The sequence below is a fragment of the Heteronotia binoei genome, chromosome 6 (assembly GCF_032191835.1).
Source record: "Heteronotia binoei isolate CCM8104 ecotype False Entrance Well chromosome 6, APGP_CSIRO_Hbin_v1, whole genome shotgun sequence".
In the NCBI taxonomy this organism is placed as follows: domain Eukaryota; kingdom Metazoa; phylum Chordata; class Lepidosauria; order Squamata; family Gekkonidae; genus Heteronotia; species Heteronotia binoei.
In genome coordinates this window covers 83,657,676-83,682,894 of record NC_083228.1, presented here as the reverse complement: position 1 = coordinate 83,682,894, position 25,219 = coordinate 83,657,676, and the positions used below count along the sequence as shown (strand labels likewise).

At 39.0% G+C, this 25,219-nt stretch overlaps 1 protein-coding gene across 1 annotated transcript in view; it reads right to left on the bottom strand.

Moving 5' to 3' along the window:
• STAG1 (STAG1 cohesin complex component) overlaps nt 1–25,219 on the bottom strand; it is a 326,723-nt gene that overhangs the window by 82,435 nt on the left and 219,069 nt on the right. The window contains exons 6-13 of the mRNA XM_060241966.1: nt 19,416–19,492; nt 16,047–16,251; nt 15,272–15,423; nt 14,367–14,440; nt 9,541–9,664; nt 3,479–3,577; nt 2,792–2,871; nt 1,069–1,176 (exon numbers count right to left, since the gene is read on the bottom strand). Coding sequence (XP_060097949.1) covers nt 1,069–1,176; nt 2,792–2,871; nt 3,479–3,577; nt 9,541–9,664; nt 14,367–14,440; nt 15,272–15,423; nt 16,047–16,251; nt 19,416–19,492 — 919 coding nt within the window. The remainder of the gene's footprint in view (nt 1–1,068; nt 1,177–2,791; nt 2,872–3,478; nt 3,578–9,540; nt 9,665–14,366; nt 14,441–15,271; nt 15,424–16,046; nt 16,252–19,415; nt 19,493–25,219) is intronic.

Sequence of the window (25,219 nt, the reverse complement as noted above, 5' to 3'; positions counted from 1 at the left end):
ACAAGCCAATGATAGGTGGAAGGAACGTAAGTCCATGTGCCAAGATCTTTGTGACATATTCACCACTGAGGCAGAATATACTAGGTGCTCAAGCATCCTCATGGCCTCTAACTGAAATAGCTAAGAAGCTAACAAAGATAACACAGAACTATCTGGTTAGTTGCTGAACAAACAGTATTTCCTTTTCTACAGTCAATGAGAAAAATTCCAATATGCAACCTTTTTGGATAGCACTACTCAAAATTCCTGTTCATCTATAAATACTGTAAATCACTAGCATATACATTTTGAAAGTGTGCCCATTTTCCAATTTGTAGCCATAAAACATTTATGGAGTTTTGCTACATTACTGTACACAAGTAATTCATAAATGACTTGCTTACAGAAATAATAGAAAAGAGGTGTTCAGAGGCCCTCTTCTGAATGCCACCATCTTCAGAGGCAAGGTGGGTAGGCCCCTACTGACAGGGCCCTCCTTTTTTGCCTTCCCCATAATTATTCACATGGTGAAAACCAGCTAAGTTTTTGGCTCCAGATCAAATGTTTCTGTTTGCCCAGTCATCTGTAGAAAGTTGAAGCTGTTTAGTTTGATGATTTGTTGTTTATTTTGTCTGGTTTCCCCTTCATTGTTCATTATTTATGGCTGTCCTATAATTTCTCACCGCTGTTCTGAAATTTTAATTGCTACTGGATCTTTCTACTGTTTAATCTAATGAAATATGTCCACTCAATGCTACAGCTAGCTTTATAAATAACACTGTTTTATTGTCCTATTTTAATTAATTGTATTCATTGGCTATGGTTATATAAGATAACTTTGTTTTAAATTGTAAGCCTCACTGAGATCTTTGTGGCTGAGTATGGGAGTTAAAATATTTTAAATAACTAAACTGTTTGTTGTACAAGCAGGAAACAGTTCTGGTGATATCTGGGTGTACTAAGGAGGATTAATAGTATAACAGATAACACTAAGGACTATTTTGGTCACTCGAGTACCATGCCTTTAATGGTCCTCCTTTAGCTTTCCTTCAATGTTTTACTATTTTCAGATATATTACACAGGCTTACTTTTTGTGAAGGAACTCCCCAGCTGCTACTGCAACAGGTCGATGTGCAGAATATACCAAATGATAAACATTCTCACAGTCTTCATTCGACAAAGCTTCTTCACTTCCACTGGAAAAACCAGAACATATCACTTGAACCAGAGTACTTTTGATTCGGCTTACCACTTTCTGTAATCTACTTTTAGAATAGATAACACACATAATACCTAATGGACCTCACCCTTTGATGTTTATACCCTGTTCCCCACCACATGGGGACTCCAATTAGTTTACATTGTTCTCTTATCCTCCATTTTACCTTCAATACTCAACCTGTGAGGTAGATAACAGTGAGAGAGTAACTGGCCCAATGTCACCCAGCGTTTCTATGGTAGAGTCAGAATTAAAAAGTGGATCTCTCCAATTCTTGTCCAAGACTGAAACTACTACAAAATAGCACTAAACTCTTAATTTTATGTGAATGGTATCAGCTGCTAAAATATGCTGCCCAATTAAAACTTGAAAAAAATATTTAAAAAATAACTTTGCATCTGTAGGGATACATGTCTTCCTGGAAATAAAGGAATAGGCTTCTAAGTATATTTGCAAAGTGAATTGATTCTTGTTTTCATAACTTTTAATAGACATGGTTATATTAAACAAAGCACTTTCTTATCCTGGAGGGAGGGACGGTGGCTCAGTGGTAGAGCATCTGCTTGGGAAGCAGAAGGTCCCAGGTTCAATCCCTGGCATCTCCAAAAAAGGGTCCAGGCAAATAGGTGTGAAAAACCTCAGCTTGAGACCCTGGAGAGCCCCTGCCAGTCTGAGAAGACAATACTGACTTTGATGGACCAAGGGTCTGATTCAGTATAAAGCAGCTTCATATGTTCATATATCCTGATAGGTATAGTGGAATTTAGCTAGAAGTCACTGAATTCAGAAGAGCGCCTTATAGTCATCAACTGCAGCACTATTAAACAGATACAACAACAAATTGGGCTTGTCATTGCAGGAACAAGCCTTGAAAGTCCTTGGGCTTGTATGCTCCCCCTTCTCTTGTGTTCAGCTTATCCTCTGAACATTTCCTGGTTCGCACAAGCTAACATTTGTTTTGATGTCTGAATTGCATGAGATGATCAACTATGGGTTGTTCTCGCGCCTACAAACCAGAATTCCATGGCATGGTTTGCAGGAAAAGGATATGAAATTTCTATTTCTAGCATTTGATCTATGATAGTCATAACTTGGATTTATGAAAAGACTTTAGACCAGAGGCTGTGGCAGGGCTTTCTACAACCAAATGTAATGAAGGAGGAAGAGACTGGATCCCTTTGGATAGCAGCAACTCAAACAAACCAACATCTGAGAAAAAGAATAAGGCAAATCTGACATTAGTAAAATGTCAATAGGTGAAATAGGTAATCAGTTCATATGCCCCCCAACTTCTAGGAATAAGTTCTCAACTAACTAAATTCCTATATATCTTTATACACTAAATAAAAAGATTAAGCAATTGTTTTATGCTTTGCCTTTATTTTTAATAAGGGATCCATCCAAAAAGATGCTTAATTCTTATTAAAAAATTCAAGCTGAAATTTATCTCACACCTATTTAAAAAAAAACTTTATAAAAATTACCACTATTTGCTTTTGTAATCCCCTATCTTGAATCACATAGAAATGAATGATACTTAGAACAAAATAATACTGGCAAATATAAGTTATACTACCTTAAAATATACTCACTGAAGTATTAGTGTGACTAATCGAATGGCTTCTACAGCAACATCGTATTCCTTATCAAGTGTCATTGATACAATGCGATCCTGAAAAGCAGAGAGATCATAAATATTTCCAGAAGAAACAGCTGAAGTTATAGAATATATGGGATTGGATCCAAGGATTTCCCACTGCTAAATGAGAAGTCTTCCTCTGGAATTGTCCTTGGATCCATCCTATAACAATTACACAAGTCTTTTGATTACATTTGGCACTGAAATTCTCCCCAAACACTGCAACAGGAGGAAAATACCTTCAAAGGCCATATACCAAGTAGTACTTTCGTTACCTCATTACTGTTGCATGTTCATTTCATAAGTCCCATACCTGATTCCTACCTGACCACTTCCCATCAAAGTTAAATAAAACAGTTTCTTACTTTTGAACTACTGTCAGCCTGTCATGTGCAATTATCAAAACAGGACATCAGAAGGATTTTAGTCTCTCCTTTTAGTTCCCTAGGTTGGATCAGCTTTTACCAATATACATTCAAACAAGAAGGCGGGGGGGAAAGGGCTGCTCAGCCAAAAAGTAGACAAAGTGAAAAATCATCATGGCATGTTCCAGACAGCATAGTCTATAAAAATACATCAAATAAGTAATTACAGTAAGGCAAAAATAAAATGTATATGGTCTTTTAAAAAGTACACCTACCTTAAATCTATTTGTAAATAGCTCCAACTTGGGGAACAACTCTCTGTTGGTGTACAAACTCTGCAAAGCTTTTAGACACTTCAGTCTCACTTCACCTTGCTAGATAAAATAAACATAAATAGAATTTATTAAAGAGTAATATAGTGCAAAGTTACTGGAGACATAGCTACTCTCTTCAAATAATGAATAGAAGATTATCAAATTTCTTTGATGTGTGAAACGTTTTATTTTATTTATTAGCTGTCATTCCATCAGATGTTTAGAGTGACTTACAACAAGTTTTAAAAACATGATTAAAATAATAAACAAATAAATTTATAAAAACAGAAAGTGCAGCAAGAAACCAAACACTAAAATCAGGATTCAGAGAAAAACCAGAAAAGGCTAAACTAAAACACTTTAAAAGATGAAAGCTTTAAAAGATGAAACACAACAAGGGGAAATGCCAAGAAAATAATTTCATTGGCAATCCACAGTTCCCTAAGATGAACCACTGCTCTATGAAAGGTGGTAAATGACACAAGGTTTCAGTTCTAGAGTATGAGATACCTGGATGAGAAGATGAGAAAAACTTCTCCTAGAGATACATGTTTAATATATCATAAAGGGCTTAGAATCAGCATAAGCAGAAATAATTAAATGTAACTACTGAATGAAGAACTGGGGAAGAAAGATCTACAAGAGACTCTGATTAGAACCAAATATCTTAAACTGGCAAAATTTCAATCTCATAAGTGCAGCCAAATGTCAGACTATTAAAACACTAGCTGATATTCATCTTTAATATTAGAATGAATGGTGTTGAGAGTCGATGGAAGGAGAATGGCCTTCTGAAGCCATACAGTCTTAGTCATTCCAGTATGGAAATCCTTTCAGAAATGTGCAATTATCATCTTATAGTCTAATAGTGAAATCAGCCAAACCTTTGGATACTTAAATCTGGTGACTGGAGCTGTGAACAGGCAAGACAGATCTTTCTACAATGACAGATCTTTCATAGCGACCCTATGAAAGCCAGTGTAGGCATTAAAGTTTCAGAGAAAGGTCTGCAAGTCCCAGGTTTAGATTCCAATCTTGATGTGGAAGTTCAATGGGTGATTTTGGACCAGTCACACACGTTCAGCCTCTCTCATAGGGTTGTTGTGAGAATAACGAGAGAAAAATGTGGCTGCTTTGGTTCCTTCTGTGCAAAGTCTAATCAAGACATTAAGATCTAATCAAGATATTAGAGGAATTAAATGTGGATAAAAAGAATATTTGTTAACTATTTATGCAGATAATACATTATTATCTCTCACAAATTTGACAGAATCAGGTGGGTAGCTGTGTTGGTCTGAAGTAGCAGCATCAAATTTGAGTCCAGTGGTACCTTTAAGACCAACAAAGTTTTATTCAAGGTATAAACTTTTGTGTGCAAACACACTTCTTCAGATACAGTGGAAGAGAATTTCCTCAACCATTACATATAGAAAGAGAGAAGGTGAGGTGGGGGTTAGTTGCCAGGAAGGGTTAATTAGAGTCAAGACGGAGACAGAAATAAAATTGGAAATTACCAGTCCATACATATAGGTAGAGGGTGAGCAGTAAATTACTATACAGCATAATGAACATGTTTAAAATATTCAAGAATCAAACAAGAATAATAAGCTTAGTTGTTTGAATTCAATTCTGGGACAAAAACAGTAAAGGAAATAAATATGTCAAAACTGGACCTTGATGTATCCTTAATTGTAGAATGCTCAGAGTAATTAATGGAGACCCTGCCATCAGTGACTTTACAGGATCTTCTTATCTGAAGTGGGCAACTGGCTGTACAGATTTACCTCCCCTGCCCCAGACCCACAGGGCTGTTAAGTTTAGCTTTTGTTTACTTTAAAAACTATTGAATTTATCAGATAATTTTTTTTTGGGGGGGGGGGAATCCCAATTCAGTCATAGATAGAGAAAAATTAGTTGGTTTGAAAATAAATCATGATTAACTTAAAAAAATTATAATTTCATTTTCCACAGAGGAATATAAATGCAACATGAGAGCTACTAGTGTTAACAGAACTCTAATTCTTTCAAAGTGACCCAAGTTTGTAAGAAGCTAGGGAGCGAAGTGGAATTCAACTAAGCTCTAGCGGGCTATGGGCTATGTCTTTGGGAAGGCATACTTTGGGGGCATCAAGTGGTTAAGAACAACTAACTCTTGGCAAGGTCAATTCAATTCCCAAGAATTTAATCTTGGCTCAGTTAACAGCTCCACACTGTGACTAACCAAAAGGGTAAAAATCACCCCCCTTCAACCAAATGGGGTTTCTTTTCAACACAACCTTCAAGTCACATGGGTGTAACGAACCGGCAGTTACCCAGGGGAGCAGGCTCTTGAATTATGGATGTCTGAAAACTGCCCAGCTGACCCTGGCAGGAAAGCTAGAGAAGTTGTGAACCAGCAGGGCAGGCGGGGTAGTGGGTGTGATTTAAACCCTAACTGGCAGTGGCAAGCACGAGTGGGAGGCTGCTGCATGGTCCCTACGAGAAGACAACAGCAGCAAGGCAAGCACCAAAGTCTTCCATGCAGAGATCCAAGAATCAGTCACCTTGTCTCCCCCGCAGCCTCGGCAGCACCTGAACACCCTACAAGGTTGGGTTCAAATAAAGACTCTGGGGTTCAGGGCCCATTCGTGCGGGATTTGATTTGGGACTACTTGAAATTGTTCTTGCCAGACCCAGGTTCTTGCTGTGGAAGCTGACTGGGTGATTTCAGACCAGTCACAGACTTGCAGCCTAACCTACCTCATGGGGCTGTTGTGCAGATCAAAAGGGGGAGAGAAGAATGATGTAAGCTGCTTTGGTCCCCACTGTGGAGAAAGACTGTCCTTTTCCTAGGCAGAGGCTGCAAGGAGGGGGGAGGAGATGGAAAGCTGAAGTCAGAGGGGCAGATAAAGACAGGTTGATGGTTGGCTGGGAAGGAGATAGGGTTGCCAACTCCAGGTTGGGAAATTCCTGCAGATTTCTGGAGAAGTTGGGTTTGAGGAGATACAGGTGGTACAACGCCATGGACTCAACCCTCAAAACCAGCCATTTCCTCTTGGGGACCCATTGTTGCCAATCTCCAGGTGAGGGTTAGATTACTCAGAATTACAACTGCTCTCCAGAAGGCAGAGATCACCTCCCTTGGAAAAAATGGCTGTTTTACAGACTGGAATCTGTGTCATTATACCCTGCTGAGGTAATTTCCCTCCTGCTTTGGTCCCTGCTGTGGAGAAAAACTGCATTTTTCCTACGTAGAGGCTGCAGGGAGGGGGAAGGAGATGGAAAGCTGAAGTCAGATCAATTCCTCTACAGAGAACGGTAGCCTGTAGGTACATACTCTATGGTATACCAGAACATAACCATGTCAGGCCAAAAACCCCAGATCACGCCACAAACTCAAGCTGATGCTAAATGCCACAAGGCTGAATATGACACAAAAAGGTGGCAACAATGCACTGTAAACAAAAGGTATGCTGTGCCTCCAGCATCTGTGTGACCATTGTCATGCACCCCTTGTACCCCTCATAATTATTCTTATCTCAATTCTGGGCCTACTTCAGGGCTCTGAGCCACCACAGACGTGGGGAAACACACACATGCACAGGGCAGAGGAAGCTGGCATCTGTTTCAGCTGCAGGAAGGGAGGCAGTGGGGGGGGGGAGATGAATGAATGTCAAGGGTTGAGAGTGGGCAGAAAGACAGGAAGGGTAGGGCGTGAGTGAAGGCCAAGTGTTGCGGGGTGGCTGGGAAGACAGCAAGGGTGGGCTGTGAGTGACTGTTACAGGTGGGGGAAGTAGTGGAGTGCCAAGTGTGCAGGGGTAGTTGAGAGGAAGAGGTGGTTGAGGGGTGGTAGTTGAAAGGGGGTGGGAAGCTGGAGTGTGGGTGGATGGGAAGACACCAAGGGGGGCACTTGCCCAGAGTCTCTTTCTAAAGCCTACTGTATTTTTCCCACAATAGATGTTATTCCTAGTATATTAATAACCAACTTAATTAATAAAATAGGACAAGAGATGAACCAGTGGGGCATTAATTGCACCCCATGTACCCTTGGGAGTACATGAAATCTGAAGTAGTACAAGTTTACTATTTTTTTTTTACAACTTCTGAGGTAAAAATCAACACATACACTTGCACAAAACCTTTAGACCAACAGACATGAAACCCACCAATGCTACCACTTTCCAGTTGCTTCTCTTTCACAATGCATTCCTGGTCAGCCAATTGCTTGTTCTTCCCCTCTCACAACTTGGCTCAAATTCCTAGAAAAGACAGCTGCCATTCTTCTCTCAATTTCTGCTTCCCAAGCCTGCTATCACAGCATATTGCTGTGTGTGACAAATGGTGGGAAATGGAATTCTCTGATTTTGAACTGCCAAGGAATGTCATTTCAATGGCTTGACAGTTACAAACATTTTTCAAGAAAGTCATGCCATCCTATTTCATTGCGCCCTTCATTAATGACAGCATTACTGGCTTCAATAACTTGTTAGAATTACTTTCCTCTCTCTACTTTATTAAACAAGTTCTTCAAGTAGAAATGCGAAAATTGACTGAGAGAAAAGGCAAGGCTTTATGTTGCGGGGTTGGACTAGATGGTCTGTATCGCCTCTTCCAAGTCTGTGATTCTACGATAATTCTATGCTTATTTTTAACTGCTATCCAGTTTCTTTTTAAAATTATGGCTGCAACTTAGAATACTCTGCCCCACCTTCCAATTTAAAGGCCTTCTAAACTTTCCATGGAATCCGTACATTTTTAAAATCAGAAAAGGCATATGCAGGCCTATAGGCAAAACCTGGCCTGTTGAAGGCTGCCTGCTGATGAAGTGCTCTGTCATAGTGATTATTTTCAATTAATGGATAGGAACATGAGGAATGTCTTACTATACATTTTAATTCTATTCTTTCTCCAGAGAGTGCAGGATAGCATATCCTCTCTGCTTCTCCCTTTTAATCTCACAATAAACTCATAACAGATTAGACTGAGACACAGTAACTGGTCTAAAATAATCCAGCAAGCTTCATGGAAGTCTTGATTTGAAACCAAGTCCTCGCTGGACCTCTAACCACTACATCACAATGGTCCTCCATCAGCAGTGGCAAAAGCATAAGTTTTCAGCTTTCTGGCAAAGATGGTAAGAAACAATCAGCTACAGATTGATGTTTGGGAAGATCATTAATGTCTTTTATTGCTTCCAATGCTTAATTAAAATAAATCAAAAGGGGATCATTGGTAGGCCCTATCATGTACTCTTCCCTTAACTTGGTGACAAAAACATCAACAGCAACACTTTTATTGCTATCCTCAGTGAACAGCACAGCCAGAGGTGCTCTGAGCACTATGTGGTATGTACTTGTGATAAGAGATAACGGTGGCCCTCCAATCTGATATTCAGGTGTAGGGTGGCCCACTGGCACATTTATCTATAATTTCTAAAAAAACATGTCTACCATTGTGTAAGACCATCATGTTATCAGACTAGGATAATTATCCAAAAAACAATAACTGTGGCTACCAGAGTACTACGGAGTAACTGTCTGAATGTGCATCAAAGTTTTTGGATTTGTCATACTGCCAGAAACAAAGGATCACATTAAAGCATAGCAAACTTAAAACAGGATCAAAACTAAATATATATTTGAGTCTGAATGTACTCATATTTCTTTAATAAGCCACATTTCTGTACAATTATTATTACTTTACAATTCTGAGTACTGTTCCTTATAAATTAGTGAAATGAAAACACAGGATATATTCTTAAATATAAAAACCCTCTATTACATGTTTCTTAAAATTACAAATGAAGATACTCTAGTGTTAGAAACTTCTCTCAAATGCTATTTAAAGTAACATCTGCACAACAGACTAGTGAAAGAAATAGAGGGAGGTGAAGGAAATAAGGGGAGAGGTGAAGAATATAGGGGGAGACAGAAGCTTATTAATAATATTGCACATAAATGAACTAAAATAAACACCAAGGACATAAATATAGGGAAAGGGTATATTTTGACAGAAAAATCTATTTTACTGCAGGCCACACTTACTCTATCATGAAGTGTCCAACCAACATACTTTAAATAACTATCATTCAGGAAGGCATCACTGTACATTTTCATCCACACTCCGATTTCTTCAATACAAACAGCTCTAATCTCAGCTATAGCATCACTGTGAAAAAAGGGAGAATTCAGTTGATCTGCTTGCTTAATTTCAGTGCACGGTGTGAATGGGTGAATGCATAAATGTAATAAAAAGTCAGTTCCCAACATTCTGTGTTACATCTATTCTTTGATCAAGAAACACTACCCATGATACAACTATGCAGACAAGACAATTATTCAGGTTTATCCCCAACTAAATGACGTTCTCAACTGAACTGCTTTATTGTCTTGCATATGTATGAATAGTCACCATTCATTCCTATTCCATTTGCCTGTCATATGGAGGATGGTGTGGAATTGTTTTCTGTGGCCCTGGAAGGTAGGACCAGAACTAATGGGTTGAAATTGAATCAAAAGAGTTTCCGGCTTAACATTAGGAAGAACTTCCTGACCGTTAGAGCGATTCCTCAGTGGAACAGGGTTTCTCAGAAGGTGGTGGGCTCTCCTTCCTTGGAGGTTTTTAAACAGAGGCTAGATGGCCATCTGACAGCAATGAAGATCCTGTGAATTTAGGGGGAGGTGTTTGTGAGTTTTCTGCATTGTGCAGGGGGTTGGACTAGATGACCCTAGAGGTCCCTTCCAACTCTATGATTCTGTATCAACTGAACATTTGGTGGTCTGCTGAGAGGTACTGTAATAGGGGATGAATTCCATAGCAAAAGGAACTCTATTCTTCAATAGCTACAATCTTAAGGTGACTGACTGGTATTTTTTAAGGTCTCTTTTGACTTGGGAGCACAAAACCCAAGCATAACCCAGAGCCATCATGGCAGTATAAGCCCAACAGAAACAATGTCAAACCAGAGAATCACAGCAGAACAAACTAGGCAAGCTCACCTAATGCATGATCCCCACTTGCCTACAAGAGCTGCCTCCTTCCTGCCTCCCTCCCTCCCACTGATGGGAAACCTGCAAAAAGCAACCACCCCACACACAAATTTGGAGCTTTAAAACACTGGCCCTGGATATTCCTGAATACTTCCAGGAATTGCCAAGTACCAGTATTGCCAAGATTCCCAAATATATACAAAATATACTAGGGTGTTATTTTCAGGTATATATTCAGACTGAATTTATCTAACCACACTGACAATATGTTTCCAGGTATAGGCATCAAGTTCCAAAACTTTTTCAGGTATCGACATCATGCTGATGGGTCGGGTAGTTACCGGATCCTTCTTTTCCCCTTCTTGAAGATTTTGCCTGCCTCCAATCTTCTGGCACCTCACCTGTTCTCCAAGAATTCTCAAAAATAATAGACTCACAAATTACATCCACAAGTTCTTTTAGTACCCTTGGATGCAGTTCACCTGGCCCCGAGAACTTAGTTTCATTTAAAGAAACTAGGTGTTTATGTATTACCCCTATGCTGATCCTTTCCCCCATCATATGTTCTGTTTTTGCCATGTTGAGCACTGTTTCCCTCACAAGAGAAGACAGAGGAAAAGTAGAAATTGAGCAGTTCTACCCTTTCTTCATCACCTGTTATAATTTCATTTTCCTGTACTCACAATGAGCCTACCATGTCCTTGCTCTTTTTCTTAGATTGTACATATGGAAAGAACCCTTTTTTGTTAGTCTGCCTGAGGAGGCCAGGAAAGCTCTCATTCTCCTGGATTTCCACAAGCTATGCAAAGCTGAATTATTCAAGACGGCTTTTCTATACAGATAATAGAATAGCACTATACAAAATGATTCTCAAAATTATTTGGATAAATTTTAAGGGACTGTGGTCTATGCTACTGAGTGGTTTGCTGTAAATTGGATCCTACTATGTAATTTTGATTCTTTTAGTGTGTTGTGTTAAAACCTATGCTTTGCTTCAGTTCTCTGTTTATATTTCTGGTTGGGTCTGCAACCCAAATCCTATTTTATTGTTTACTGATTGTCCTGTCCTGTTGATTTTACTGACTCACGCTGTGTAATCTGCCTTGAATCCCAGAGACAAAGCAGACTATAAATAATGTAAATAAATAAAAATGATTTCCTCAAATTTAGAAGGTATAATTTGAGCACAGAGGATAGTGTCCAAATGGGATTATTCACTACTCCACCAATTTCTGAATGTTGTCATCTGAGTGAAGTACCTTACTATGCTTCTTTGACAGGAAGACCTTAATCAAGGGAAGGTAATCTTGGCCAGGTATAGGAGCTTTGTGAATGAGGGCTGACAAGGCCACCAGGGGGTACAGTCAGGAAACAGTCTAAACTGTCCTGTAATATCTTATGGACATTGGAGACGGCAGAATAGCATCGACATGAATGGCTACTAGAGGGCACTAGTAGGGTTGCAAAGTCCGACACAGGAAATATTTGGGGATGGAACCAGGAGGAAGTATGTAAGTAAATGGGCAAAAATCTTCCCAACAGAATTGTCTTTAGATGAGATATGGCAGTCTCCGTCTATCTTCAATCTTTAGTATCAAAACCCAATTTTTAAAACTTATAGCAAATCTGTATATGACACCCAGCTGACTTCATCGGATTGATACAAACCAATCCCCTTATTGTTGTAAAAAATGTGGTCAGTTGGGAACGTACTTTCATCTGTGGTGGGAGTGTCAGCAGGTGACGTCTTTTTGGTCAAAAGTCAGGATTCGAATTGTAGAGTGAACAGGGGTGAACATCCCTTTCAGTCCTGAATTTCTGCTTTTAGATCACTGGAAAAATATCTCAGTGCTAAAATCCAAGAGAGATTTTATTTTCAGCTACAAGCAGCTGCCAGACATACCATTGCCTCCTGCTGGAAAGATTCAGCTAAACTTGCACTTGAGACACGGTACGATAGAATTTGGGAAACTTTCAGTATGTCTCAAATTACTTAAAATGTATTCTTTTTAGGAGACTCTTTATTATCTAAAACCAACTATATGCAGTACTATTGGGATCCAGTTATTGGATATCTTGAATCCAACTTGTGGGAAGGGCGGGATATAAATTCTAAATAAATAATAAATAATAAATAAATAAATAAATAAAACAATGCTCTACCAAATCGATTTGATTGTAATATATGTTTGTTTACATAAATGTGCTTATTCTATTCTTTATCTGTAATATATAAATGTATTTATTCTATCCCTTATCAGCATTTTAATAACTGATATTAGACTAAGGATCATTAGCTTCTCATTAATTATTCAGGAAACCTAAAATGTAAATTTGATAAAGATGGAGTTATCAATATATTAATATGTAACTTCCTCTGTAATTTTGTTTGAATGATGGTTTATGGATACATATGTTGATATCACACACTAATTGTAATGATTGGAATGAAACCCCTGATGTTTGTTATGTCGGTTAAGTTTTAAAAAAATCAATAAAAATTTAATAATTCCAATATATTGGAAATCATTGCTGTGTCACCCAGCATGACTCGACTTTTTATTTCTGCAATGTATTTGCCACTTTGGTTGATCAGTGATTCTAAGGAAGTGAATTCTTCCATGCATTCAATCTCTTCATCGTCAACTCTTATTGTGATCTTTCTATTCTTCTCGGCGGTCATGACCTTCGTCTTGTTGGTGTTTAGGAAGAGAATAAACTTCTCACTTTCTTCTTTGATTTTCCAGGCCTTCTTTAGTTGCCAAGAGGAGGGTTGTGTCATCAGCATATCAAAGACTGTTGATATTGCTTCCTCTAATCTTTACCCTGATTTTTGACTATTACAGCTCTAACTTCCTCATGATTGTTTTGGCATACATGTTGAATAGGAAAGGTGAAAGAATACAACCTTGTTGTGCTCCATTCTCTTTCTTGAACCAATCATTACCTCCATATGATACTTAAAATGTATTCTTTTTAGGAGACTCTTTATTATCTAAAACCAACTATATGCAGTACTATTGGGATCCAGTTATTGGATTGCTTCCTGGTTTGTGTGCAATGATTGCATCAACTTGACTAGATGTGCTGTTACCCCCAGATCTTGTAGGGTTCTCCTCAGCTTGTCATGACTGACACAGTCAAAGGCTTTCTTGTAATCAATGAAGTACAAGTAGATAAGCTTTTGATATTTATGAGATTTCTCCATGATCCAGTGCAGACTGGTCACGAGTGCCACACCGCCTTCCTTTTAAATACCATTCCTCAATTAGAAATACCAGGGGACAGGAGCACCTTCTTTTTGGGCTCATAGAATTGGACCCCCTGGTCCAATCTTTTTGAAACTGGGGTATGTGTGTGTTTTGAAGAGAGACACTAGATGCTATGAGGAAAATTTGGCACCTCTATCTCAAAAAACAGCCCCCCAAGCTCCAGATCAATTCTCCATTATGCCCTATGGGGACTGGTCTCCATATGTGATATGGTACAAATGAGTACTCAGTGGACACCCCCCCACACACACTTTCTAATAACACTGAAGCAGGCGGGGGGGGCATCCAAACCCTGCCTCCAACTGAGGACTAATAGAAGAAACGTCAGTGTGGCACTGTAAATACTAACCTTGATATCCTAATGAAATTTGTATGCCTGATTTTTGCACCTCAAGTATTTTGATTTACTTATAAGGCCATTAAAGCAGCATCTGCATAGCACTGATACTGTGCAACAACTATTAAAGAAAAATTATAATGACACTGAACTTGGCAGGAATGTTTACTGTTCATGAGAAACAATTTTTAATTTTAAATAATTAAGCAGAAAATCATTACTCAGATCAGATCGTGCCTTTTCTGATCAGATCGTACCTTTTCTTCACTTACCGATATCTATGGACAAATATACCCTTGAAAATAGAATTCATCATGTTTTCAATTTCATCTTGATTTTCTTGTAACTGTAATAAGAATTCAAGTCTGAAATATTGCTGACATTTGGATAATTTCCACAGACACACATTCTCAGATATTCTTCTCTTAAATATGTTCGTTAAGTTTGCTATTTCCTTTTCTCAAACCACATCTATTTCCAAAGCAACTTTTGACGTCACAAAGTCAGCCCATTTCATTAAAGATGTAGTTGTTACACACAGATTTCATACCAAAAACATATACCGCAAATCCAGTTACTCAAATCATATCAGGTTATTCTTTGGTTATTCAAAAAGGCAGTAAATTTTTAGACTGAAGATTACTATATAGGAGCTTTATGTTTAGATACAGATAATCTGGGCTTATTCAGTGTCATATGCCTTGGAAGACTAGCAATTTACTCATTTAACATATTAAATTTTTACTTGAAGATGGATTATCATATCAGTTCTTCTTAGGACTGATTGTATGTTATAAATTATTATTAAAGCCAAGTCAGTTACAGATACATATCCTTCTACTGATAAGATCCCCATGGTGATCAGAAATGAACTGAGTAAGTTTCAAGCTTGGAGAGTCAATTCCATTAGATGTAAGTTTTGAAGGAATCGAGTTAAATTCAGTATTTTATTTTAGAAAAGGACCTCTGTGACCTATCAATCTGACAATTTAAACAAGATGTGAAACTTAGAATGCACTGTTGGCAAGAGTTGTAGGCATACTTAACTGAATTTTCTTAAGATGATTATGTATCTCTTTCTTTAAAACAGCATCACCTTTATGTAACCAATATTCTTCTCCTATTTTTATAAAGCATACTGCATAACTAGAAGTGCAGCTTTAACCCACTTCCTTACCTCTTTCCGTTTCTGAAGGAGCAGCTCCAGTCTTTCATTGGCTCTTTTACCAATCATTTTGTTCCTCTCAGCTTCATACTGCCTCTGTGTATTATCCTGATGAATACTCAGGTTTAAGGCAACATTCACAAGAGCAGTCATAAGCTTCATAGCTGGAAAAAAATAAAAAAGAAAGATTTCAGGTATTTAATACCTGAAATCAACTGAAATTTAAAGTGTCCTTCATTTCCATGTTTCCCAAACACTTTATGATATGGCCAACAGTGTTTCCCCTACATTCAATTTGAACTTCTATAGGACAGAAGAAAATAAAAGGGATTCAATGGGACACATCAATGAAGTGAGGGGAAAGCATGTCCCTTGCCCAGTACTTTACTATTGTGAAAGCATGCAAGACACCTATCAAAATGAAGAACTTGTTCATATAGATTAATTCTAATGTATTAAAGAACAGTGAAGATGAATATTTTTGAAAGCCAGCCATCTTCAAGGGTCCTTCTTTGGGTGCCCTCATCATCTAAGATTAAATGAGTGGGGAACCAAGAAAGGACCTTCTCAGTCATGGAGCCAAAATTATGGAATTCCTTCTCCAAAGAGATTTGTTTGCCACCCTTGATCACTGCCTGCAATGAGGGTTTTTCTGGTTTTTTTTGGCATTTCCTCACTGAACTTCCTTCCTCTCTATGCGTTTGCTACCTTGAGGACCCTAAGCTAGGTTGAAAGGTGGCATCAAAATGTTTTAATGTACTTAAAAATACATTTCACATTTACTTACCAGCAAGTGTACTGGTATGCCTGAAAGCCCGGACCTGTGAATCTGACAATCCAGTCAGAAGTGAGATCACCGTGTCCATCATATATTCATCATAAATTATGCTGTACTGACACTGTCGTATTAGAACTCCTATGAATTCACAAAAGTTTGATCGAAATTTTTTCCACTGTGGCCCGGGCATGGTAAGTGGGTAATCGCCACTATCCTAGATAGATAAAAAGCACATACTATATTAAATACACATTCAACTTTGTAAAATGAAGTTGAAGAGGGTCCAGCTATGAAGTCTTACACAATTATTTATTTCCTTGCTTCTAGTTATCATAGCTGACCCGATGTGGTGAAAGATACATTTTCAGTTCAAAAAGGTAACAGAAATTCTTTGTTACCATAGTACATTATTTCTCTGTCTTTCAATTTTTGCATGTTCAGTGATTGGCATTACTTAGATGCTCCTTTGTCTTAGAAAATGGCTATGTGAAAGAAATGGAATGCTATTTGTTCTTACTCTGAGGAAAACATACTGCAGGTGATTCCACACTCTGATAGGTTTAGTGAACAAATTCTTCAAGGTCAAAAATTTTACTAAAGATTGTATTTAAGGTGCTTGCTATTTGATGTTTTGCATTCAGTTCCACCCTTTGAAATTCTAACTTTCCTTCCACTTTTCATATGCTGTGGCTCAGTGGTAGATCACCTGCTTTAAATGCAGAAAGTCCCAAGTTTGATCATTACCCATCTCCAGTTTAAAGGGTCAGGTGGTAATTGACATGAGACCCTGAAGTGCCACTGCTAATCTAAGAACACCAACACTGAAGGACTAATGGTGTGATACAGTATAAGGGAGCTTCACATGTTCATATTGCCCCTGGACCTGCAGTAGTCTCTAAACGTTCACAAATCAATATCTAGCTAAAGAAAAAGGAGGGAACTACAGAAAAACTGGCCAGACTATTCAGCAGTCCCTCATCATGATAGAAGGGTCATACAGTATTATTCAAGCCCTATGCAAGTTTTCCACTGGAACACAACATGCACACTCTCTCTATAGGGAATCTAACTCAGACTGATATATGAGCTGTGGATTCTGGAATGTATAGGTATAGTAAAAACAGCAAAAAAGAAGATTTTTATTCCAATTTAGCAAAAGTTCACCAAGAGAACTTCATTCTTGTTGTTGTTTGGAGTTACATTTGTACACTTTCCCTTGAGACCAGATATTTGTGGTTTTCTAACAGCTCATGTTGTTCTAGTCATTTTAGATATAGTTTATATTTTTTCTTTATGATGGATAGTTGTTCCAGAATAATTTTCTAATTCTAAGAGAAACATGGACCAGTTTTTATACTGCTACATTGTAAGCCACATCAAGCAGGACTCTGAAGTGCCGCCACAGAAATATCCTAAATAAATAATACTCCTACAAGCAGTACTGTCTTAGGAGGAAAATGCAGTACCAAACGAAACAAACAAAAAGGCTCAAGGAAAGTATGAAGACATATTGTATATTTTATACAGCCTGCTTGTCTGTGGAAAGGGTCGTTCCCACACTTGCCTGCTCCAGAGAAGACTCTGGCAAGGAACAGCCTTCCACAGGCACCACTGAGGCAGGCACCCCATCAAAAGGCTGTGGGGAAGGAACAAGGGCAAGGCCACATCTGAAAATGTTCCAGCAGCAGCTTCAGAGGCTGACCAGACTGGAGGTGGGGCTCAGGCAGCAGGATTCACCTGGGAACAGGCCAAAAGGAGGAAGACAGTAGCAACTTGGGCTCCTGGGTCCCATGAGGAAGGCAGAGAAACCTCTTGAAACCTCAGGGGAGGGTGGGGCAAGAAAGAAGGCCCGGCTGGGGAGGTCAGTGGCCAGGATTCCATTCAATCAACATGGGCCCACCTCTGAAGAGAGAAACTTGGGGGAGTCCAGGATTAGCTCCCCCCCCCCCCAATCCTTTATTAGGCTGGAAAAGCCAGGAAGGAATTGCCCTAAGATGGTTAGGTAGAGGTTGCTGGCTAGAATGGGTCCAAGGGTGTTGCCAATCCCCTTCATCTCTGAATTCTGAGGCCCCACCTGAGGCGAGGCTGACAGAAAGGAGGTCCTGGAGGTACAATGGCTCCAGATGAGGCAGTCAGACATTACTGAGTGCTTCAGCATAGAATTTGGTTTAGAATTTTTTCAAGAATTGTATACATGACTCCCTCTATCCACCTAAAGCAGGGGTGGCCAAACTTGCTTAATGTAAGAGCACACAGAATAAATGTTAGATGTTTGAGAGCCACAAGACATGAATGTCATGTGTTTGAGGGAAGGAAGGAAGGAGGGAGGGAGAGAGATGTGGAAAGAAAGGAACTTTAAATGCATTCTCCAAGCCACTGAATGACTTGGTTTGGAGAAATTATTTAAAAAGACAAATGTCTTCTCCAAACAGGCCAACGGGGCAGTGGGCACTTTTAGAGCCACATAATATGTGTGAAAAAGCCACATGTGGCTAATGAGCCACCGTTTGGCCACCTGACCTAAATAGTCTTCTGAAGGGAGTAATAATTCTAAGATCCAGGTAGTCACAAGATTACACCTTACCAAGCATATTGCACAGCACCAACAAACAGGAAAGAAAAGAACCATGAAGCAACTAGATGGGAAGGGGGATACACAAAGATTATTCATTATTCCAGCACCAAGGTGGAAACAATTAGAGAAAAGTACTCATTTGCAGACAGGAAGGCTGTCCATAAAAAGTCTCAATACACTGACACAATGACGTTTACAATTCTTTCCTGGAAAATTTTTATATAAGTTTCTTATGGAATTAGAAGACAATCCATAGGAAAGCAAATCATATCAGAAATACCTATTCCGTATTAAAAATCTCCATATGCGTATTTACTGTTAGGAAGGGATGAATAGGCTGGGGAGTGTTCAACATAACAAAGCTACTAACACAAGAACCGTTTGGAAAAATGAGCCACAAAAACAAACCAAATGAACCACCAAGGACCGAACCAGTCCAATTGTGCACAAATCATAGTTCATGGATAGGTTCATGCCCACCTCTTGTGGCACCCCTCTATTTCTTCCAAACAATGCTTGAACATTTCCTTTCAAATTCTATATTCCTCCAAAGGAAAGAAATCAAAGAATTTTAATTCACGTATATCTGGCTATATTATAGCACTAGTTAGCATCTAGGTAAATGCTATTCATTTCTTCCTCTCAAATATCATCCACAAGTATAAATGATTAACTTACTCTCTCAATCAATACAATTCATTAAACAGGCTAATTTTCATCAGGATAAAGCTCTCTGCTGTGAAGAATCACCAGAATTCTTTAACTTAAAAGCTCAAAATGTTCCTTAATTTTTAATACTATACCTCATCAAATTCTTCAGTCATTTTCCTGATGATTTCCGCATTTTGCATGTTCCTAAACATTTCAATTCGTACAGTGCCTGTGATAAAACCAGTAAGCGTTATTCATATAGCATTACTACTATACATTTTACTCAGTTTAAAGATTCTGCTATATAATCTGAAGCACAGATTAAGCCACAGGCATGAGTCCAGAATACACAGGGATCTCCTCATAATGGTATGATGGCATATGTTGCAGTGTCTTGGATCTCATGTCTCCCAATTTATGTCAAGTAGCCAACTGGAAAACAGTATTAGTGCAACATGCTTCAAAACTGACAGGCTGGGCCTTCTAACATAGAACAGTAAGGCAGAACTTAAGACAGTTTCAAGAGAATGGTACTTTCCTTTCTTGAGATACAGTGAACTCTGAAACTCCTACACTATAAAATATGAATAAACGCCTTCCCAAGCATATTGCACAGCACCAACAAACAGGAAAGAAAAGAACCATGAAGAAACTAGATGGGAGGGGGGATACAACCCTATAAACCTTTATAAAACAACCTGAGAAAGATATTCCTTGATGTCATGAAAGGTGTCATGAAAGCTAGGCAGTCAATCTGGAGGACAGACTGAAAACTCACTGGTAGTATTGAGAAAGAGGATAGCAATGGACACTGTCAGGTACTTTTATTTCTTGAAGAGTGGGAGCTATCTTTTTTTTACACAAACAAAAATATGAGAAGCAGAAAATTGTAGACAGGAGGTGAATCTCTCTCTTGGGCTTATCAAAACTTCCTTAAAAGACAAGACTAAGGATTTGCCCAGCTTTACCTGCTGTAACATAGGAGAAATACCACCTCTCTGAAAACATGACAGTGACTGACAGATCAGTTTCTGCCTCTTCCTAAGAGCACCCAATAGGATCTAACATAATGTTGGCAAAAGAAGAACCTTGCCAACTCTGTCTTAGATTATTCCTGGAGATCTGGGGCAGTGCTTGGGGAGTGGCAGAGTTTGGGGCAATGGAGGAACTTGATAGAGATTTGATGCCCTTTGAAGCTCCCATTTCTTCCAGGGGAACTGGCCTCTGTATACTGGAGATAGCTGTAATGAGAATGCCAGGCCAGCTGGAGGCTGGCAGACCTAGGCTGACAGCTGAAAACCGCCCACCACTTCTGTCAGGGAAAATGGCTGGGGGAAGAAACAGCAAGCATGTAGCAAAAACAGTAGCTTGACTGGCTGGGAGAAAATCAACTTGTAACAAAGAATCTCAAATGTATGGAAAGAGCTATGGTTCCAAGAAGAACAAGATGATAATGATATTGGATTTGTATCCCACCCTTCACTCTGAATCTCAGAGTGCTCACAATCTTCTTTACCTTCCTACCCCACAAAAAACACCCTGTGAGGAGGGTGGGCCTGAGAGAGCTCTCACAGAAGCTGCCCTTTCAAGGACAACTGTGCAAAAGCTATGGTTGACCTAAGGCCATTTAAGCAGCTGCAAGTGGAGGAGTGGGGAATCAAACCCGGTTCTCCCAAATAAGACTCCACGCACTTAACCACTACACCAAACACCAAAGAAGGACACACACAACATCCAAACTAAGTCTCTCTGCATATATATCTCTCTGCATATATATCTATATATTAGGTTATGAATAAATAGTGGCAGCGTGTGATTGAAGCAGTGTTGAAGTCCCAACCCCAACAGTTCTTTGAAGTGTCTGAGTGAGGTGCGATCGTTAAGAGGGCCAGGCTACCCTTTCTGGTAGTGTCTCTGTGAATGAGAGAGGGGATTTTATGTGTGAAAGGATGAAGGCTCTCTCTATATTTTAAAAGAGGCAAGACAGGTGGCAAATGGAGGCTGCATGACCTATCTAAAACCCTGACTCTGTTTGACAGAAGTTGTGGAGGTCTGTAAGTGAAAAACGGGGCCCACAATAGTCAACTTGACCTCTATCCATGGAGTGGAAGATTCTACTCATATGTTCTGGAAATGGATGCCATCTTCATAGTAGTAAGGTATTAATGGAGATTTTTTAAATATGCATGTAGAAATGGCAAAAAAGCAGGACAAACAGTTACCTACACTGAAAAATAATGCATATGGCTCAATATACACTTTCCATACAACCAAAAGAATAATTTTAGCAGGGTCTGATGTCCATCCAAAGATATAAAAAGCTCCTTCCATTTCATGTTACTGCAGGAAGATGTCCTAACAATAATTTTATTTATTACGAAGGATTATTGTAGTCAAAAGGAAGAACATCTCAATGAAACTGTATTTACTTTAAGACAAGAACTTCTACACTAACTATAAGCTTATCCTTTGAAATTTTGGGGTGGATAGGTAGAATGATTGCCAAACAAAATGTATAAGATTGGATCCATCAGACAGAGTATATGCACAACTGGATGAGATATGTTTTTTTTTTTTACAATTCTTCCCTCTCTTCTGCAGACCCCCAACTCCCCCAGGAACAGCATTTCAGGGGGTATTTATCACTGTAGAGGGAGAGGGAAGGAAAGAAAGTCACACTATGCTGATGAAAATCTCTTCCACAGCATGTTTCTGTTGGATCCAAATCATAATGAGATATCCAGCTCCTTGATTACGAGTGTAAATTGATGCTAAATAGTTATTTTCTTGTACATATTGACCACATTACTAACCACTAATTTAAAGGGACAGTGTACGAGCAGATTTCCATGTTACCATATTTCTCTGTTACGGAGGATTCTGACTAACCTATGCAATTCCATTGATTTTCTACCTGAATAAACTATTTATGACTATTGTTGATCTTATTGTAGTGTTTGCATTAATTTTCTGCTGCTTTTGCCAATGAAGAGAGCAGAGATGGAAACGTAACAGTGTAATAAAACATGCATTTCTCCATATTTTCCTCTACTTAAAAATATGAGAAACATCTTCTGTAACTTGAAAAGTTACAAACAGTTCACTCTGGACAGACTATGTATGGCCAATACAGCTAGTAAGGGCTAGTTCTGTCAATTTATCTTGTTCATGCAGACAATCCCAGTTTTATGAGTTTCATAAAACTTTTAATGAATTCAGAATTCTTCTACTTTCATCAAAAAACTCTTGAGTTCACTATAAAATATGTAACTAAAGACTTCAATTTTGCAGACTATCATGCTAAAGGTTAAGTTCACTACAAGCAAAGCAACTGGCTTACCTGTAACTGAAGTTCTTTGAGTGGTCATCTGTACATTCACACTGATGGTCTTTGTGCCTATGCTGAGCTATAATTTGCAAGCTTCTGGAGAAAACTATTATGAGCAGAGGTCTCTTTTCCCCAGGGCGCTAGCTTGTACTGGGTAACCCAGAGTGCAAAGAGCTACATATTCTGGATCAGTTCATCCCAAAGAGTATGAGTACAACGCAGCAAGTTAAAAAACACTTGTTGCTAGGAAGTTGAGTAAGTCATGTAAATACACAGATGACTACTTGAAGAACAGTTACATGTCAGCAAACTGTTTTTACTTCTTCATGATCTCTGTGCAACAGACCAATACAGACTAGCAAGGTAACCTTCCTGGAGGTGGGTACAGATGCTCTAGTTAAATAATAATAATAATAATAATAATAATAATAATAATAATAATAATAATAATAATAATAATAATAAATTTATTTTTATATCCCGCCCTCCCCCGCCAGAGGCGGGCTCAGGGCGGCTCACAGACATGGAAATTCCATGAATTAGATAAAACAATATAAATAACAATTATTAGATATAGTTAATTACATAATAATTTAAAATGAATAAAATAGATAAAAATAGGTGCTATAAAAATACTGTAAGTTGTAATATCCACAAGATGGCTAAATAGCTACACATCAGATTAGCCAGGTTCTGTCTCAAAAGCCAGCTGGAAAAGAAATGTTTTACAAGCCCTGCGGAATTGATTCAAGTCCCGCAGGGCTCGTACCATCTCTGGAAGATGATTCCACCATCGAGGGGCCATTACCGAGAAGGCTTGCTCCCTGGTTGTCTTCAGTCTAGCCTCTCTTGGCCCAGGGATTGTTAGAAGATTCTGAGAGCTAGATCTCAGTGCTCTCTGGGGAACATATGGGGAGAGGCGGTCCCTTAGGTAGGCAGGTCCTCGGCCATATAGGGCTTTAAAGGTGATAACCAGCACTTTATAGCGAACAGGGTACACAACAGGCACAGTACAAAAGAGAAAACACAGTACCATTGGGTAAAGGGGTAAACTGTAGCCCAAATGTCAAGAACATAAAGTTTGAAAAAAGTAAAATGTCTGGATGCAGATGGCTGGTGTATATAATTCTGGTGGGAAGAACTCCAGGAAGATTACCAAAGACTACATCAATGTCACTGGAACAACATATCTGTTGTGGGAGATACCCAAGAGTTAGGAGTCATAACAGAATTCTAAAACTTGTGAAAACCTACAAATAAGTATCACAGAAGATTATAGCCTGAGTAACAGATGGGCTGCTATTTTCCTGAACAAAGTTGTATAGCGTCCAAACAGAGGGAGAGAACTCTTGTAACAGTAAATAATTGCATCATAATTGTTTTTCTGATGTGCTTTACATAAGAACACAAGAGAAACCATGTTGGATCAGGTCAATGGCCCATCCAGTTCAACACTCTGTGTCACACAGTGGCCAAAAAAATCCAAGTGCCATCAGGAGGTCCACTAGTGGGGCCAGGACACTAGAAGCCCTCCCACTGTGCCTCCCCCAAGCACCAAGAATACAGAACATCACTGCCCCAGGCAGAGAGTTCCAATGATAAATTGGCTAATAGCCACTGATGGACCTCTGCTCCATATGTTTATCCAATCTCCTCTTGAAGCTGTCTATGCTTGTAGCCGCCACCACCTCCTGTGGCAGTGAATTCCATGTGTTAATCACCCTTTGGGTGAAGAAGTACTTCCTTTTATCAATAAGCCTTGTTTTTAACTGTTAGCCACCTGGATTGCCCTGATGAAAGGTAGACACAAATTTTTAAAAATACATAAATGAGGCTGCCTGGGCTGTCTCCTAACTGGTGGATAGCAAAAGGAGTTATGTTGTACTTTATGTATATCTTCCAGAGGCACATCTTTATTGGGGTGCTGTGTACTTGGTAGTATTGCCTGTGGATGACTGTACTCTAGAAGAAAACACAAGGTCATAACTCCCTGATAGAGTGTGCGTGCACACAAAAGCTTACATTCTGAATAAAACTTTGTTGGACTCCAACTTTGTTCTATTGCTTCAGACCAACACGGCTGCCCACTAGAATATAACTCCCAAGAGAGAGGAAGTCACAAACTAGTGCAAGTCCACCAGCAGATAGGTTGTAACATCCTTTACAGGATGAACAGAAGCTCATTTTAGATTTGTCTGAAAAAAGTATTTGATGAATCAATTCTTCAGAGGATGAAAGCATAGCCTTGCACAGTAGACTACACAAAAAATGACTGTCTTTGCAACAGACCATATAATATTATGAGCCTGTAGCCAGATTGTGAAAACTGGCATCTTTTCCACTATTTCAAAAAAGAGCAGCAGATACAAGAGTCACCATCCAGAACTTCTTAGTGTATGGAGTTGTTCACACCTCTAAAACTGAACATCAGCTGAAAACTTCCAACCCTCTTTGAGATGGTGAAGCACCTGGAATTGTACCCAAAGTCACTGTGGAAGTAAGGCAGAGCCTCCACTGCATCTCTTTGCAAGAGGGAATCCCTTTCTCAGTCTAGGATAAATGAAGAGGTTTTTATGGTGAATCCCACTTTAATGGTGGTAGGGAACCCATGACATTATGTTATAGTCT